At 33.9% G+C, this 19,131-nt stretch overlaps 2 protein-coding genes across 2 annotated transcripts; one reads left to right on the forward strand and one right to left on the reverse strand.

The window, feature by feature from the left end:
• Positions 1–1,758: 1,758 nt before the first annotated feature.
• LOC130654627 (uncharacterized) lies at positions 1,759–14,196 on the forward strand. The gene is made up of 7 exons (XM_057457239.1): positions 1,759–1,886; positions 7,016–7,064; positions 7,668–7,771; positions 8,039–8,167; positions 8,436–8,498; positions 8,666–8,740; positions 13,351–14,196. Exons 1-7 carry the CDS (start codon positions 1,884–1,886, stop codon positions 13,438–13,440), a joined length of 513 nt encoding a protein of 170 aa, XP_057313222.1. The 5' UTR covers positions 1,759–1,883; the 3' UTR covers positions 13,441–14,196.
• Positions 14,197–15,146: 950 nt separating this feature from the next.
• On the reverse strand, positions 15,147–19,131 carry LOC130653763 (adhesion G-protein coupled receptor G2-like). The gene is made up of 9 exons (XM_057456280.1): positions 19,116–19,131; positions 19,001–19,029; positions 18,630–18,818; positions 17,802–18,396; positions 17,491–17,707; positions 16,595–16,863; positions 16,370–16,436; positions 15,746–16,161; positions 15,147–15,566 (listed from the first exon to the last, which is right to left on the reverse strand). The coding sequence occupies exons 1-9, from the start codon at positions 19,129–19,131 to the stop codon at positions 15,415–15,417; spliced, it is 1,950 nt and encodes a 649-aa protein (XP_057312263.1). The 3' UTR covers positions 15,147–15,414.

Raw genomic sequence — 19,131 nt, forward strand, 5'->3', positions numbered from 1 at the left:
ATCTTGTTTATAACCTGCGATACCCCCAGTGTAACATTGGAAAGGCACCTTTTTGTGACATACTGTTGCAGTGGGAGAATTTTCATGACTCGCTAAATTTTTATGTCTGCGAATGCAATATACTTAAAAAGTTACATATTCTTAATGTGTGTTCATATATTATGCACGAGACTTATTCTGCTATTAATTTTTCAGCTTTGTCATAAAAATTGTCTAAAGGTGCAAAAACTTTTTTCCCTAATAATTGCACAACATCTTGTTACCTAATTTTTGTTTAATTTTCTCAGTAGCCACAGTAGTAAAAAATCTTAAAACATATGTAGCCACTCTGACTTTGACTTCTTGATTTGGCAGAATCTTAAGGTGATTTTAGCATTGCCAATGTGAACTGTTTGAGCCTCATGAATTTTCTATTACGTTAACTCGTTGACGAAAGATCTAAAGATTGATTTCCATTTGTCGTTAAATCGCGTTAGTTTTTTCGCGCTAATATTTGACCTCAGAGTTAATCATATTGAGCATTACAAGGTACATTAACGCTGCTTTAACTCATTTCGTTGATCAAATACATCCAACAACATCGAGGGGGACATTATATTATGGACATTCATAGGCGAATTAAAAGTGGAAGGAAAAACAAAAAAGGATAGCGGTTGGGATTTTAGTACCGTGAATTTATTGTTAAACGAGGGTAATATGAAGAACATAACCATCTTTTAGAAGGATTAATATATAACCATTTAAATATCAACTCTTTTGTCCGCTGTTATAACAAAATGTTTGTAGAAATGGCTTTTGCACACATAATAATATGCTCATTTTTTTATACAAAGTGTGTTCGCGCTAATTCGCGTTAAAATATCAAAACATTTTGATACTTAAGCTGCGCGCTAATCGGCGTTAAAACAGGTGCGCTAATTAGTCATTGACGTTTCCATTAAAAGTGTTAAAAAATTAACTCCAAGTAGCGCACCTGCTAAGCGCAAAACCTAGCTTAAGTAACGGAATACGATATTTTAGCCATAACTGGTGAGCACCACACTTGAAGATATCAAAATGGAGGCCCGTATAAAAGAGGTTTTGTCTCCGGACTCTGCCAGCACTGTTGAAGGAGCAAGTTTCCGGAACTCGCGTTCAACTGCGACGAAAAGGTGTTGGCAAAAAATCATGGAAATTTCAATTTTTCCTAAAAGAATCCTTCGGCGTTTAAGGGTTAAGATATTTCCTTTTGAATAGCACTGCTTGAAAAAATGTGCTGGAATTCAGAATTATTTCAGAATTATTACATGTGAATGAGTAATGTAGTCCGAAAGCATTATATACATGGCTTATTTGCAAGGCTTGAGGTGAAAGATGTTTCTCTAACATGTAAGAAAACGAAAAATGCGCGTTATATTGATTAACTATTGTTGCTATAACCAAAAAAAGTATGAAGGAAAAACCAGAAAAAGTTATGATATTTTTTCCCTTTCAGTTTGTAAGCATTTAACACGATTTTTATCTCTAACCTGGTTATTGTCACAAAGCTCTGTAGTTTAAGCATAAAATGCATAAAGTGTAAATGTGTTTACAATTGTATATTCTGTTAAGCTACGCAGTACCGTTTAATTTAGCACGTGCACGAGAAAACCTCACAAGGCATACTTCTGCAAAATGATCTTTTAAATATGGTTTCCTTTAGCGTATTTTGTGCTTTTTTGAGATGTGCATATATAGCTCCGGGATCAAGGTTTTCCTGGGTCTTCCTTTTTACGGTCTGCGAAATATTACCACAACAAACAGGACGACCGGAACTGTGGGAGCGGGAAAAACAAATCTGTGTCAGCATTCAGTTCAGTGGTTTAGTGCTGGATATATTTCAGTATTTCACCAGTATCAACAATATGGTAAGAGCACTTTTTAATTTATCGAAGGTGTTGGTTACATGATAAGCCTGAGTTCGTTATTTTTGATCCTTTAAAAATATGAATTTGCTCTTCCTAGCCTTCTAAGCCATCACAGCCTGTTCTGCCCGGATAATGAACATTGGCCTGATTAAGTACGGCAGCTTGCACCGGTTAAGAACAGGGCAGAAAATACATAATCAGGGCAACATAATCAGGACAGGCCGGCTTATTACTCAAAAAATATTATTTGGCACTAAGGGACATATAATCAGGGCAGGCCAGTTTATATACGACAGTGTAATATTATTTCTCATTTATTATAGAACGAACATAATCGGGGCAGGCCGACTTATGTATGACACAGTCAAATATTATTCGAGACTTATAGAACGAACGTAATCGGGGCCGACCAGCTTATGTATGGCATTTTTCTATTATTTCTCACTTATTACGCACATAATCGGGAAAGCCGGCTTATGTATGACAGTCAAATATTATTCCAGACTTATAGAACAAATATAATCGGGGCCGACCGCTTTTATATCATTCGTCATCACTTCTGACAAGCGAATAGCCCTGGTGGCAAAGTTGTTGTTGCTCTCAAATGAAACAAAATTTCGCGGCAAATACTAAATTTTGGGATTCGCAAGTTTAATAACTTTTCACCAAACTTAATTCCCGCAAAAAGAATAATTTAGGTTCCGTGAAATTTAGTTACTTCAAAGTATATTGTGCTGAAATGTATTTACTACAAGATTAGTTTTAAACTAAGAATTACGTCGAGACTTTTTTCTTCCGCCATCTCTAGTTTTTAGGGGTGTTCTATCTTCCAGAGAATGTTTAATTCACAAAAGTTCGAAGAAAATGCCAATCACAGCCTGCCTGGCCAGCCATTATATCAGCGTTCATAATCCGGTCACCACTACATAACCAGTGCAAAAAAAACATAATCGGATCATGTGTACATAATCTGGCTGTCCCGGTTGTAAACAGGCCGTTTTCGCAATCTGGGCAGAACAAGCCCACGAACCGCGGTGACAACTGCAAATGGATGACTTGCTGTAAACTTTGTTTACATTTTTTTCGGCAGGCAAATAGTGTTTTAACCAACCCGATCTTCTAAAAAGAATTATTATCCAATCGAATTGCCTTATTTTGCCTGCCAAAAAAATAGAAATAAAAATTTATCAATATAGCTAGCTAGCTATATAGCTAGCTAGCTAGGCCGTCATCAAAAATATGTTGTGGCGCCGTAGATTAGTGATTATAGCTCTCGTTCTATGTGTAGGAGACCGGGTTTCAATTCCTCTTGATGGCGATTGAAAACATGGGCGAGTGAATGTTAGCTACCATAGCCCCGGGTAACCCAAGCCATGTGAGGGAAATTGGGAAGATGGCACACTGTGTTGGCCGTTGAATGTTGCCGGGAGTTGTCTAGTAGAGCGCGGGCTCTAATTGCGTCTGCGTAGCTCAAAATGAGCATTAAATACTCTGGGACTCTCCATCTAAGCCATGGACCCTGCTGGAAATAATAGACAGGGTATATCCCTCGATATTTGTGAGGCTAGCCATGTAAAATATGCACATCTATCATCTATGTTGTGTTCGCGTCCTCCGACCGACTTACTTTTTGGTAATAAAAACTCGAGTCGGTAAGTCGGAAAAAGACCAGGAAAAAATTTCACGAGATATTTTTCAAAAAGAAATTTTTTTTTGCTAGAACTAATTTATGCAAAATTGACAAAAACTTGCGAAAATTAATTTTGGTAAAAATAAATTCCTTTAGGGCACTCCTGTGGCTACTGACAGTTTACAGGGCGACGAAAAATGGTCTACAAACGATGTCCAGTGGTGCTATACTGTCTTGGACGTGGGAACAAATTTGCTTGTACAGATCTGAAAATCCTGGGAAAAAATACGCCCGACCGCCCAACTGACTCATTTTTGTTCTTCAGGACGCAATCACAACATATTTTTGATGGTGGCCTTTTAGAATAATTCAATCAGGCGCGGACTTAGACTATGTCAACCCTATCATGCGACGTAGTAAAAAAACGAGCCAAATATTACGCAGCGGTGCACGAGAAATAAATCCCGCTGTTTTCAAAATATACCCGGAATTCTGGGGACGGACATCTACTTCGCCTTATCCTACTATATCACATACCTCACAACGCGAAATTCAATCAACTGATGTTGGGTTAACCTATTTTATGTCAGACTGTAACCTATATACTTTATAACACACAAACCCTGTCAAGGTTGTTTCTAGATATATCCATGGAATGTTCTCCTTAAAGGTTTGACCGTAAGACTATACTTTATAGCACACAAACCCTGTCAAAGTTGTTTCTAGGTATTACTATAATATGTTTATCTGTGAGAGTTTGACTGTAGCGCTAGACGTTATAGCGCACAAACCCTGTCAAGTTTGTTTCTAGACATAACTTCAATATGTTATTTCGTAAGGGTTTTACCGTGAAATTAGACTTTATAGCACACAAACCCTGTCAATGTTGTTTCTACGTATTGATAAAGATTAAAGGCGTTTAATATAAATATTGGTCGCACATGTTCAAAGGGATCTTGCCATTATCAACATGAGTTGCAACAGCTTGTGACAGCGTGTAAAGTTGGTTTTTGAATGAGAAAATTCTGATGGGATACATGAAATTTATGCCGAATTGCTAGAGGAACTTTAATGTAATTTTATGTTGCCATTTTCTGAGGTGCTACAAAAGCAAGTTGATATTTGTTTAATCCAAAAAAATTAACCTGCAGATTACTATTTTCCTGCCAATCTAAAAACAAACAAGGATCGCTTTTTTGTTTCTGTAATAGCTAAGCTATGTGTATCTCTTCATTTGTTACTATGGCTATAATTGTTTTGTTTAAAATATTAGCTAATCAAAAAGTGCAAAATATTGAATTGAGAAAAGCAATTTTCAGTCAATTTTGTAGTGAATTTAGCTGTATGTGGTGTCAGGTTGCTACATCTTTTGTTTAGCTAATTTCTAGAATTTATCTTATGACAAAAGTCTAGTAAACTAAACTTTTTATATTTTTGATGAGGGCAGGGAAGAGAGATATGTATCCTTTCCACTTATACCTACTGTACACAAAATTTATTTAACAAAATATAATAAATTTTGTGGACATTTTAGGCATAAAGCAAAAAATTTTCGTTGAGTTTTTTAAAGTCTTCTATACCGAACGGTATAATTTGTTTTGGTTAGTTTTTAGCTTTTTAGTAATTTTTTTTTCAAATAAAGTTGACTTTAGTTATCAAAAAAAGTTTCTTTGCCCCACATATCGATTAAAAAAGCTTGTTATGATTTTAAAATATCCTGATTGGTTTAAAAGCTCATTGGTTTAAAAAACAATGCCATAGTGAATCAACCGTGACTAATGTAAAAAACAATGTAATAAACAACTAAGCGATACGACTTGATATTTCATTTGTGTCACAACCTTGTTGAGGAAAACAACTTGGTGGATCAGTGTATATACATAAAACTTGTTTTAGTAGCGAAGCTTCTTAAGCAATGGCGTATAACACGCCAAGACCCACAGCATTGGTTTTTTTTATATTCAACGCTCTGACATGGTAAAAAAAAATGGCTAGATCTGCACCTGTCAATTGTACATGCGTTCCTACAGCTCTCTATCGTTTTACAATATCGGAAGAAAGGAGGTAAAAAACATGTTTTATAAGAGTGTGTTTTCTCCATTTTTTTTACCTTTCTTCATATTAATTTCTTTCAAATTTCAGGAAACGTTAATAATAATAAGATACAACTTATGTGTAATTTTCATTAAAAAAAAAACGTGACAAGAGAAGTTATCACAAAACAATGTGTTTTCTTCTTATAAAAGTGTGATGTTTACCTCCTTTGATTGCAAAATAAGCTGCAATGGAGTGTTAGTTTTCCCTAATTATGGTAAAGGTGTATTGGGCTATAGCTTAATGGATTCCAGCATAAGGCTATGTGTTTGATGCTAAAGAAAGATGCTAGGATTTGGTGAAGAGTCTTTCAGTACAACAATTTATTGTGGGCAAACAATAAACCTTGTTGTCTCATTGCATCAATAAGCTTCTGCCAAAGTTTATAGCACAGTAAGAGTTGTAGCTACCTAACTGCATCTAGCATAAGATTTATTGATTGAAATCAAAAAATTTCTTCTTACAGAATAAAATAGTAAGTAATAAAATGAAGTGAAGACCCGTTTTATCAATGATTTTGCATCAAGATCAAACAAGCTGTTGTTGCTCTAGTACCAAACAGACAGAATACGGGTTTATTAATATGGAGATGTAACAATTATTGTAGACGTACAGTACAGTTCGTATGTAAGCTTCTGCTTCTGAGCAACTGGCATAAATAATTACTTTCATAATAGACCATTGTTTTTTAGAGAAAATAATTGCATCGTGAAAAAATGAAAAGATCAGAAAAACTTATTTAAATTACAATAACCTGTTTGTGCATTGTTGAGACTACTTTAAGCTGGAAATGAACTTTGCCACACTAAAACACCACTGCAGTTAGTTTGAAAAAAATGGAAACGGGACCTTATAATGCTAAAAAAAGTTGCCCTAGTTCACTTGAAACTATCAAAACAGGTCCATAGAAAGTTAATACGGGGCTGTAGTTGGCTTGAAAATTATCAAACCATCACTTAAAGGTAAATCCCCTATAACCAGCTGTTGAGGTGAAAAGGGAATTTTTCCAGCGAAAAATACTTTCTTGCACAAAGACCTGTTATTTATAGTTCTAGTGCATTTTAGATGTTGTGTTTCTAAAGAAATATAAACTTAAAACCTATTTTTACACTATAAGAGCAAGCTTATACATAGGTAGGTACCTAAAATAGTAGCATAATATACAAAAATCTGCAAAGTTTTTATATTTGTGAATATTGGCATAATTTGCAAAAAAATAATCCTGAAATTGTAAGAAATCCAGCATTATTAATCCTCTTAAGATATACAAATATACCCCTATAATTGCACATATATACATTGCATCAGCATGGATGTCTCACTGTATAATTCCAATCAATTCCCAATGCAATATGGTTAGAAATTACTCCTGACCAAATTACAATGACTGTCACTTACTTTTCAGGCTTCATCTTATAAAAAAAGTGCAATGTTGGCTGCAAATAAAAAGAAAGGTTGGTAATCACTAAATTTTCATAGAGTATAAAAAATTCTCAACAATTTAAACAATGTTTTGTTTTAATTTATTGGGGCTATTATATGGTGCCAGGTAAAGTTTCTTACCATGCAGAAAGTTGAAAAGTGGCTTACCTATATAACTGTCTTTTTGTTTTAATTTGCTAGTCACTAGTGCTGAATAAATTGTCTGTCAAAGTGAAGGAGAATCAGTTGTAAAGATTTTAATTCTAGAAGTAAAATATTTGAAAATTATGCCATTTTCAGCACAAAAATAGGTTTTAGAAGTATTGAATTCCTTACATTCTCCATTTTCTTCTAGTAGTAATAGTAGTAGTAGTAGTTATGTTAAGTTTAAAAATTCATCAGAAATGATTCATATAACTCTTGAAAAATCTTTAAATAGGATCATTCTCCTCGTTTATTGCTAATGTAAAATAGGTAGAGGAGGGTTAAAGTTATTTTAGAAGGCTAATGTCAGGAAAAAATCATCAGTAAAATGTTTAACTTTTGGTTTGGATAAACAGTCTGTATGTCTCAAAAATGTCTGGATCATGCTGTCATAGTAATTTATAGACAAAACCAAACGTCTTTAAATTAAGGTCCAAAGCCTGAATTAACGGAAGAGCAGAAGCAAGAAATTCGCGAAGCATTTGATTTATTTGATTCAGATGGGTCTGGAACTATCGATGCAAAAGAACTTAAGGTTTTTTTATTACGTTTCTTTATTTAATTCATTCTGATTTTTTATTTTATCATGTATACTTGTTGCTTTTAAAGACGTTTATTAAAGGATGCACATGTTGTTACCTTTAATTTCAAATTTTATTGAGAATTCTTTTTGATCTGGATATTGGGAGAGGTTTTGATAAAATGATTAATAATAAAAGGTAGATTTTCCGAATTTTTTTGTTATGGGGGCAAAGTGCATTAAAATATAAAAATGACCAACCTGAAAGTATGTCTTTTTTAGGTTGCCATGAGAGCTTTGGGTTTTGAACCCAAAAAAGAAGAAATAAAAAAGATGATATCTGATATTGATAAAGATGGCTCAGGAACAATAAATTTTAACGAATTCTTACAAATGATGTCATCGAAAATGGTGAGTTGCGTATCCTAGACTCTAACAAGTATATCTTTGACCTATAACTTGGATGTAAATGTTTCTAGTTTTTCTCCTCTAATATATTTTATGGGCACGTGCAATTGGAGGCTGAGGAGTATTTAAAACAACTCTTTTGCGCTATTTTCAGTAGTGGGGTAAGGTACAAAAGTTTGCAAAAGCACTACTCTGTATTTTTAGAGCTCACTTCATCCACCCCGCTCCTTCAAGATCTTTGTTCTCGGTCAATATTTGACATTGTTTTTAGAGTGAAAAAGATTCCAAGGAAGAAATCTTAAAAGCCTTTCGATTGTTTGATGACGACAATACGGTATCACTTGTACTCCTGTTTTCTATTAATAGATAGATAGCGTATTTGAAATCACAGGAGGCTGCTTGCTCTCGTTGAAAATAATCTCTTAACTTCTTTCAGTATCGAAGTACAGATTCTCCTGGTCGCAATTGATTGGGATATAGCGTGTCTTTTCTGTTATTTAGGGGAGAATATCTTTTAAAAACTTAAAACGTGTTGCTAAAGAACTGGGTGAAAATTTAACAGATGAAGAACTTCAGGTTTGCCAAATACTGTGTGTGTGTGTATGCGCTCTTAATATTATCAATCTAGTTAAACCATAGTCATAAGAAAAAGAGAGTCTGGTGAATCGCGCGGCTCTATTGTTTATGTTTTTGTTAGCAGAATATACCTCGTACCCAGTGCTTTGACTGCACGCTCGTGTTGAAAAATGGCGCATTTAAGTGGTTAGTTACTGTAAACAACATAGGATTAACAAACATTTAAACAGAATTATTTTCAACATGCCTGGCGAAAATTGCTCTATATACGGTTGCACAGTTTCATGAAGGGCTAAATATAAAGGTCTATCTATTTTTAAAGTTCCTGCTGGTGAGAATCAATTTGACAAGTCGTGGAGAGAAATGTTAGTTGATGTTTTGATAAGAGATAGGGAAGTTGATCATGCTCTAAGGGATAGAATTCAAAGAAAGAAAATATATATTTGTGAAAAGCACTTCAGCGAAGATCAAATAAATCGTAACCACTCTAGCAGAACCACACTTGTTCCCGGTGCTATCCCCACAATAAACCTTCCTATCAAAAGTTTTCCTTCATCCTCCACATCTTCTAAGCCTCGTCAATCAGCACAATCAATTTTGCAGAAAAAAATTGAACCAGTGGAAAATGTCATTACTGATCAGTACAAGTCATTTACAGATTTTATTTCTAAAACTCAGTTATTGAAATTAGTTGGTTGGAGTTTTACCTATACAAGTGATTGTGCTTCTTTTGCCTGTCATGATGCTATCCACTCAGTTCCAAAGTATGAGATATATGTTGATAATAATCTTGTTTTTACTGTACGTGTTTTATTATGGTCTGTTCCTGCTAAACACGACATTTATTCTCAATCACTAAAACTTATTACAATCACATATTTAACAAGATTAATTATGGATTTGAAATTATGCCCAGGTTTGACAGACCACTTTGCTGGTAGCTGTCTTGAGCACTGTGTTCCAAAAGTATTTAACATCAAGGATAGTACTAGTGCACCTCTTCATCAAAGCAAATGGTATCGATCTCCAAATTGCATAGTTCTTATTCCACCTTCTTCTGAAAAATGCTTGGAATGTGTTAGGTCGGAGTCAAAAGAAAGCCTAAGTTTGAAAAGGAAAAGGGACAATTTAATTTCACCTGCCAAACTTAAAGCACCAATTTCCATGACTTCTCCAGACCGAATCATAAAAACCCTTCAAAATCACCGGTTGGAAAATAAAGAATTAAAGGAAGAGTTAAAGAAAATGCAAGATGAAATTTCCACTTGTGCAGTTCCAGTCCAAAAAAGTCTTGGTGATGATTTCATAAAAATTATGTCAACAACTAATCGCAAGATACTACCATTCATGAAATTTTTTTGGGAAGAGCAGCAGAAATATTTATCATCATCGAAAACTGGTGTTCGCTATCATCCTATGATCATTCGTTACTGCTTGGGTTTAGCTGCAAAATCCCCCGCCTTTTATGATGAGATTCGTGTTGACGATAAGAAAGACAGTGGTTTCTTAGTTCTCCCTAGTAGACGTCGTTTAAGGGACTATAAGAACTATATTCGTCCAAAGCAAGGTTTTAACAAAGACGTTATCCAGGAATTGTGTAATATGGTCTCCAAATTCCAACCACATGAGAAATATGCAATATTATTATTGGATGAAATGAAAATTCAAGAAAGTCTTGTATGGGATAAGCATAATGGTGATCTTATCGGTTTTGTTGACTTTGGTGATATTGATCTAAATTATGTTGCGTTGAAAAAGGTTTTTCTTGTGAGAAGCATTGTAAATCCTTTAAAATTTTCATTTGCAAATTTTGCTACTACCAATGTCACATCAATTCAATTGTTTCCTCTCTTTTGGAAAGCGGTTGGCATACTGGAGGAAAAATGTGGCATAAAAGTTGTTGGTGTCACAAGTGATGGAGCATCTCCAAACCGACGAATGTACCATATGCACCTAAACATGACCCGTGTAGCTGACATTAATGCAGGAGTGGACGTAACATACCGCACTTTGAATGTTATGGCGGATGAGGAACGGTACATCTACTTCATCTCAGATCCACCACACTTAATTAAAACAGCCCGCAATTGCCTGAGTAATTCTCTTGCAGGAAGATGTACCAGAAGTATGTGGAATGATGGAAGTTATATCACCTGGAACCATATTTCAAAGTTATTCCTTGATGACTTAGACTGTGGATTACATCTTGTTCCTAAAATAACAAATGACCACATCAAGCTCACACCATATTCAGTCATGAATGTACGTCTGGCAGCACAAGTGTTAAGCGAATCTGTCTTTAACGCTCTTCAATTGTATGGACCACCAGAAGCTAATGCACCTGCCAAATATTGTAATATGTTCGACCAATTTTTTGACTGTCTTAACGTCAAGAATACCAAAGAAGCAGCAATTAAACGTAAACCCATTTCTTAAACCGTACACATCTGTTGATGATGAAAGATTCTTATGGTTGACCGAAACATTTCTAGGATATTTCAAAACATGGAAGGATTCAATTGCTGATAGGCCTGGTAATTTTACGGATAATGCTAGAGCAAATATGTTTATTTCACGGCAAACCTACCAAGGAATCAAAATCACTGTCCATTCTACTGTTGAATTAATCCAGTATTTAATTAATAATGGAGTTCCATATGTACTGACAGAAAGATTTTGTCAAGATCCCCTTGAAAACTACTTTGGTCGTCAACGTGCAATTGGTCATAGGAAAGATAACCCATCAATCCGTAATTTTGGTTATAACGACAACACAATTAGAACACAAAAGATTTTCCGACCCATAGCTGGTAACTGTCATAAAATTGATATTGAAACTGTGCCATGCCGTAAGAGCAATTAAACACACTTGGAAGAAAGAAGAAACTAAAAACGGTTATTTTTATAGCCACACATTTATAAAAAACATTAAATTGGCTTAATAAGCAAGAACAAGCACTGTATTTCTGCTTAACACAAACATTAATAAAAAATATTTTGAAATACCTTAAAACCTATATACACTACCTGGACCTTTTTGTAGACTTCCATAATTATTTATTATACCATGTGCCAAAATAATATTGTTTTAAAATTTGTTGCTATAAAAATAGCAGTTGTAACAGGTTTATAGTCACTGTTCTGGACTCTTAGTGTCAATGTCCATCTGAAAGATTGCTTGAAGATTTTTTGATTTCAGTGCTTAGAGATCGAGCTTTTTTCTGTTTTGATGCAATTTTGTGCAGCTCACATTTATCTTTCACAAATGAAAAAACACGAACACGAACATAAAGCATGATGAGATGCTCAAGTAAGTTCATTGCTAATTCTTTTGTGACTTTTTCGGTTGAGTGTGATGTTATTTTGTTGTAATTACAAAGCACAACAGGGTTCTCAAGCAGGTCTGAAACAATTTTCTTACTATCAATTGTATGGTGAAAATTAGCAGTTGCAGCACGAACTTCAAGTTCTGCACAACAAAAAATTCTGAAAACATCATCGGTTACTGACCATAAGCCTCCTCTGTCCTTCATATTTACTAAATCAGAATTTTTATCGTCTTCCACAAGACATGACTTTCCAGCTAATAAGATGTCCAAACTTTGAACTCCAAGCATACTTCTTGATTTTTTTGATCTCCTAATGCGACGATATAAGGTACAAATGCATAACCACTTAGATATTGAATTATGTTTTTTCTTTGGGTGAAAAATTTACATGGGAAGAAAATTCTACAGTGTTTTCTTTTACAGTTGAATTAGTGAGATGAGCAAGTACGAAACAATATTTTCAGACACCGATTTATAGTAGGCCGGATAAAACTTTTTAGCATCGCCTTTAAAACTACCAATCACATCTCTGACAAAACTATAGGAAAAGTTTGTATCGTCGTTTGTAATAACTAATTGACAAATTCATTTCTGGTCTTCTCACTATAGCATTCATCTTTAGAAAGTTTACTTGCACTTAATTGGGTGTACTTCTTAAAGTATAACGGATGGAGCTTGGTTTCAGCAGTAGTAAGGCTGTCGTCATTTAACTGGTTTTGTGGCTGACGATGTTTCGCATTTCGGTGTCTTGTGAGTCCCCGTTGTGTTTTGCATGTTTTGGAGCATATATCTTTCAGAAGGGTCGTCAACTATTTCTTCAACAATTTCGGATAATTCTTTAGTTAAATCACGATTTTTCTCTAATAAATCTTCATCAATAACAGCCAAGATTGCATCAAAATCATCTTCACCAAAGAAATCCTCCCCATGGGCAGCCATTATTGATAATTCCGTGCAGTCTTAAACTGGCCACCCCGATTTAAGAAACATATCTGCTTGTGAACAATAGGAACACCTTATGGACGGCCCGGAATTACCAGACTATCTCTTTTTCTTATGACTATGGTTAAACGCTGTTTTAATGGTCAACGCTTTTACTATCAATCATCATAATGATTTGTTATTTGTTATTTTTTATAACAAAGGTAATGGTAATGTAAGGATATTAAATGTACCAAAGTATTTTTTTACTATATGGCAGAACATTGAACCATTTAAATAAAAATGCTGTATTTACACAACAGAAATACGTCTTAATTTATGGCATTTTTTATTATTCAGGAGATGATAGATGAAGCTGATCGAGATGGTGATGGCGAAATTAACGAGACAGAGTTTTTAAGAGTTATGAAAAAGACCAGCTTGTATTAACATCAGCCCATTTTTTGGGAGGCATCTGTGCATACATCGCAGTAAGAATAGATATACCAAGGCTTTGTTAATATGTAGCAAGATAACTTATTTATTTTTGTTTATTTCGAAAAAAATATGTCTATGTGCTTTCGTATAACAGATGAAATAGGGATTTTTGTTTACTCTGAAGAACAAGGCGTATCAACCTTAAGTCATGAAATTTTCACGCAGAGCTGCTTCGCGAAGAGTTGGTTACATTTTTTCGCGCATATAACAGCTTGAAAATTTCATTTCCGTAGTCTCTTTAGAAAGTGCGCGATTTAAGGTATCGTAATACTTGTTCTCCGTGAATTTAATCGTGAAATTCAATTGATTGTTGGCGTAAATTTAAGATTGATGAAGCTTTTCTGCGTAAACCAGCCATCAAAACGAATCCTTACATAAAATAAATTACTATGTGTTCACAAAGTTTTTTGTTCAAGAGATGTTTTTAATTTTCGTAACGAAGAAAGAAATCGTTTGTACATATATTTTCTTCACGAAAATTAAACAAACTTGTTAATATAAAAGATTATTACATTCAATTTAAAAAAAAAACGTTTTTGTTCTTTTGTCCAAACAAACAAACAAACAAGCAAGCAAGGGAGCGGGCAAGCAAACAAACAAACAAACAATATTATTTACAGCTTTATCTTGCGAGAACTTGTGGTATGAATTTTTTTTGTCAAGTTTTTTGTAAGTCCTTAGGAAATATATTTTTGTTAATTGTTGCAATCTATCAGTAAATGAACCACCAAAACTTACCAAAATCATCCCAGCTCAATGTATACTTTATATATATAGATATACTATTCCTGCAAATGTTTTTCCAAGAAAATTCTTTTAGCTCATTTATTTAATTCTTTATACAGAGCTGTAGAATAAAAACTATATATTGATTTTTCGGGGAAATTTCAGAATAACAGACTGTCGGGAATTAATTTTTGCGAATTTTAACCAACATGGCGAACGCTGGATGTATTCGGATTTTTACTTATTAGTGAAATTAAGTTCTGTTTTTAAACTGGCTAAAAATGCATTTCCTAAAATACTTTTGGCCCTGGTCTCACTTAGACTTTTGTTTTCGTCTTTTTAATTTTCTCCTCTCCGTTAAAAAAGGCTCGTTACTGTAGAGGAAGAAAGTGTTTGCGGAAGAAAGTTTTGCAATTCGGCTATACCGATGAACTTGCGGCTCGTTAAAAATGAATCTGTTTTGCAGTAATAAACTTTTGCGCTTACCATATGCGGTCAATTTTTTTCAGGGCAACTTAGCGAACCTAAGAAGCAATTCAAACAACTCTCTTGAAATTCTCTATTGTAAAACAAGTAAAATAAGGAATGAATCATAGCTTCTAGATTTTCTTTGAGACATACCGGGGCATAGCGATCTTCTTTTTTTTTTAATTCAAATCACTCATTGAAATTGGAAAGAACGAACTGCTTCAAAGCTCAACGACTGAACTACACAATAATACGTCATGAAGAAAAATAACGTTTTTAGATTTTTTTGGAGACTTATTAAATCCTCAAAAGGATCTCATGACAGTCCAAGTTAAATACACTGTGATGGCAGCAAAGGGTTATGAATTTTGATAAAAACTTACAAAAACTATGTATTCTGTTATTACGTCATATATACGTCATATAAATATATTAACAAAAAAAAAGTAAAAACACGGTACAACTGTAGCTCAGTCCTAGAACGATTTTTTGTTATATGATTTTACAATTCTGAGTTTAAACAATCACATATATCTTAAAAGACAAGGGAGAATTCACCAGCAAGTAGTCATTCGTTCTAATTTACAAGCATTCGATGTAATTAAACGCATAGAAATTATAATTGAACACATTTTCTGACCTCATTTCTTCTCTACAAAATATTAAATGTTCTATGTTACGGCATCTTTACAATATAACTTGTTTTTAATGTTAACACACTATAGTTTGATGTTATAATTTATGCTCAGAAATTCGTCCAGGTAGCTCTTCAGAAGATTCAGCAACTTCGTCGTCGTCAACAAAGCTAGACGGTGATCTGCTTAAAGTGGTGGACAATGTGTCTGCTCTTATACGAGAAGTGTTACTAGTCGTAGCGTAGAGGCCTGTGGCAAAAAAATGTTTCGTTAGAAGATTTTATAGGAAATAAAAGGTTCATTTCGACAAAGTAGTATTTTGACATTTACCTATGCGGTAACCATAGCGAATGGTTGTTGAAGTAAAAAATAAGAAGAAATTGTTAAATTCAAATATATCATTATTTTAACAGAAAATATGTTTTTACCTGTCTTTGACCCATTCTTGGTTCGTGTCAAGGTTGAATTAAAACTGTTGTCTGGTGCCAAACCAAACACTTTCTTCCACTCATGCCAAGCATCTTTATTTTTGATGGTGTAAAAAATAAAGATAAAGAAACCTTGCAGGGAATTGAAAATGCAAAATAACCATTGGAAGACTTCAGTGAGATCTCCAATTGCAAGCACACCGAATATCCAGGACAAACCAAGCAAGACTGAACAGGTAAATGCAACTCGAGTGCTGTGTAGCTTTTCTTGTTGTTTTCTTTTGCTTTCCGATTTGGTTTTTGATGCTTTGTTTATACCAGTGACAACAAAGTATATTGTCAAGAAGTTAATAAGGAGAATCAATGAGACTGGCAACAGGAGACCAAAGTAAAATGGTGCTCCGTATATCACACATCTAAAAGTCAATAAAAGCATGTGTCTCCTATTTATTGGTCCAACATTCTGACCTCTACTTTATATTCGATTTTCACTGAAATTCAGAGAAAGGACGTGCAAATAATACATTTGTTTGGTTACCTAATTTAAGATTTGTTCAAAAGAGATTTTCTAGGGATTGGCCATTAATACACTGCAGGGTAGTGGTTCTATTTGAAATGACTTACACTTTATCATTGCCAAGATTCCCAGGTGATATTGCAGTTGTAGCAGTTACCACAAGAGCAGGTAAACCTAAATTGGGGTGACGTAAACACATTTAATATAAAAAATAAGAGAACAAACAAATTCAAGAGCGTTTCCTTTCTTTTCCCAATTCTAAGGCTTGCCAAATAGGACTATTTCATTAAGGGAAAAACAGCAAACATAAATATGATTAAATGAAATCTCACCCCAAACTACAAGCGAAGATTTGTACAAGAACTGTGTATCCGAAGTATTTGATTTGAATATACGAACAAAACAACGATAAAGATTATATGCTTCAACTGCCATCCAAGAGAAAGTTGTCAATGTAAAGAACTGCAGCAAAATGGCTACAATTTGACAGATAGGTCGATTTTGCGTCTGTTCCGCTCCAATTAAAAATGTGATTAAAAGTAACATCAATGAAATGCATAAACATATCAGCAGTTTTGGTGCCAGTTTAGCTCGAAGTTTTCTGCAAGAGAATATGTTTAAAATGTAGTTAAAATAACTATTTAGCTTGTGGACAGAGCTGCCTTTCATTCAAAAGAACAAAAGAAAACAAAAAATCAGTCTTATTTTAGGGGTAAAAACGTCTATGTGATAATTCAATAAAATATGTTTTCTTAAGGATACGGTAAACCCTTTTGACATTATTTATATATATATTATATTATTATATATTATGTATATTTATTTATTTCAGATAACTCGACGTATTTTTAAACGAAAAAATAACTTATGGAGGGGAGTTACTAAAGCTATAACAAGGGAGAGTGTTTTTTGTTTGGAATTTTTTTTCTCCATGCCAGCATTTTCTCACGAATTTATTTTCTTATATACTCGTAGGGAATTGATCAATGTTTTATATTATATAAAAATATTTTCATAAAAGGGACATGTTAAGGAGATATTTTGAATATATTCAGCATGTGCCAAAAGGGTCTACCGTATCCTTAAACAATAAAAACCACCCGCTGAGGTAATTTTAAAGTGTAAGTCACTTTTAACCTGGTTGCGATATAGTGTTTCAAAGTAGTATATATATTGAAAATCAGCAGGACACCTCAGACAAGAAAAACATGTACACAGTAACACTAACTTCAATGATATGTACGTAATTATGGTTAGTATTAATCCAGCCAATGATATTCCACAGCCGATCCACGTGATAATTTTCAGTTCAAGAGGATTTTTAAACGTTTGAGAAACATCCAAAACCAATGCAAAGTTTGTTAAGTGATCACACTCACAAAAGACAAATGATTGATCCTCTTTAATATATTTACAACCTTCGGTTGACCACTCGCCTTGAACATCTAGAAATTATTGAAGAAATAAGCACCATTATTTTCCTGGGTCCTACATGACTTCAGGAGTGAACATGTGAACTGTGTAACGTACAATACTTACTTATATTAAAGTCCCAGAAATGGCAATTTCTTTGATATCCCTGTTGTGTATCATTCTTTTTAAACTTCAAAATAATTGGATTTGTTAAATTTGCGAGCTTAGTTTCACCAATACTAGCTGACACGATATGACCATCGATTGATTTTTTGAATCGATTTTTCTTATTGACTATTTTTGTAGGATTATTTTTGGGAGATGATATCTGTCCACGCCTAAACAACATGTCAGAACTATAGGTGAACGAATAAACTAATTCTCTCTTTGATTTGAATGTCTCGTTTGGAATGATGAGTTGAGAATTAGAATTAGATTGATTATTTGACGACGAGAATGACACGCCAACAGTTCCATTAGCATTGGAAAGTTCAATTGTAAGATCTTTAGCTTCTACAAATGCAATGTTAACACCGACATTTGGCTTTGAGATACTGATAGAATCGTTTGTTGTAGTTATCAAATTTCCTAATTGGACAGCCATCTTGTCTAAGTTTCTGAGAAGAATGGTGGATGTTTGCCATTTGTTTTGCGATGCAACCACCACATGCGGTGGCGATGTGACCACAACATCAACACATGTTAGAACTTTATCTATAAACTAAAGTATTTTTTACAGTTAATTAAAACGCTCGTAACTATATCTATCTATCAATCATAATACTTTGTTAACAAAGCATTGCCTACAGTGCTTATTTTAAGAGAAATCCGGGGTCTTATAGATTTTATTCCAAAATCTTTGGAAAAAGTAAAAGATAATGTCATTGTAGCATAAAGAATCAAAAGAAAACCAAATAAATGCAATGGTTTCTGTGAAAAACTTAAAACTAGTACCTCCTTCGCTTGTTGTGTTGTGTTTATCACTTTAATATTCGTTGCCAAATCGGAAATAATATGTGAAACAAGATCCATTTCTTCCGGTGACTTCAACATGCTTGCTTTTAAAACTGTATTTGTAAGATCTTCTACTGTATCTTGTACTGTGACACAGTCATTTTGGTTGTCACTTGAGCAAATGGTTTGCTGAAATACAGATGAAAATCAACTGACTTTTGTCAAGGAAGAAGTAAAGATATAAAATCTATTAAAAGTACAGTTAAGATCATATTGCTAATCTGTAAATTGAGTTTCAAATGTTTTCTTTTCTTTATTGATCCTTAAATGGGCTATGAAACGGCTGTTGGTTTTCGACTTTCGTGACATACACGGAAATCGGTGGAAAAGTTTATGAATACTGAGGACAAAAACAACAACTTAAATCATCTTAAATATCATATTATGTTTACTAAATATAACTGAATAAACAGAAAAGTTTCCTACATATTTCGATATCCAT

The sequence above is a fragment of the Hydractinia symbiolongicarpus genome, chromosome 8 (assembly GCF_029227915.1).
Source record: "Hydractinia symbiolongicarpus strain clone_291-10 chromosome 8, HSymV2.1, whole genome shotgun sequence".
Taxonomy (NCBI): Eukaryota; Metazoa; Cnidaria; class Hydrozoa; order Anthoathecata; family Hydractiniidae; genus Hydractinia; species Hydractinia symbiolongicarpus.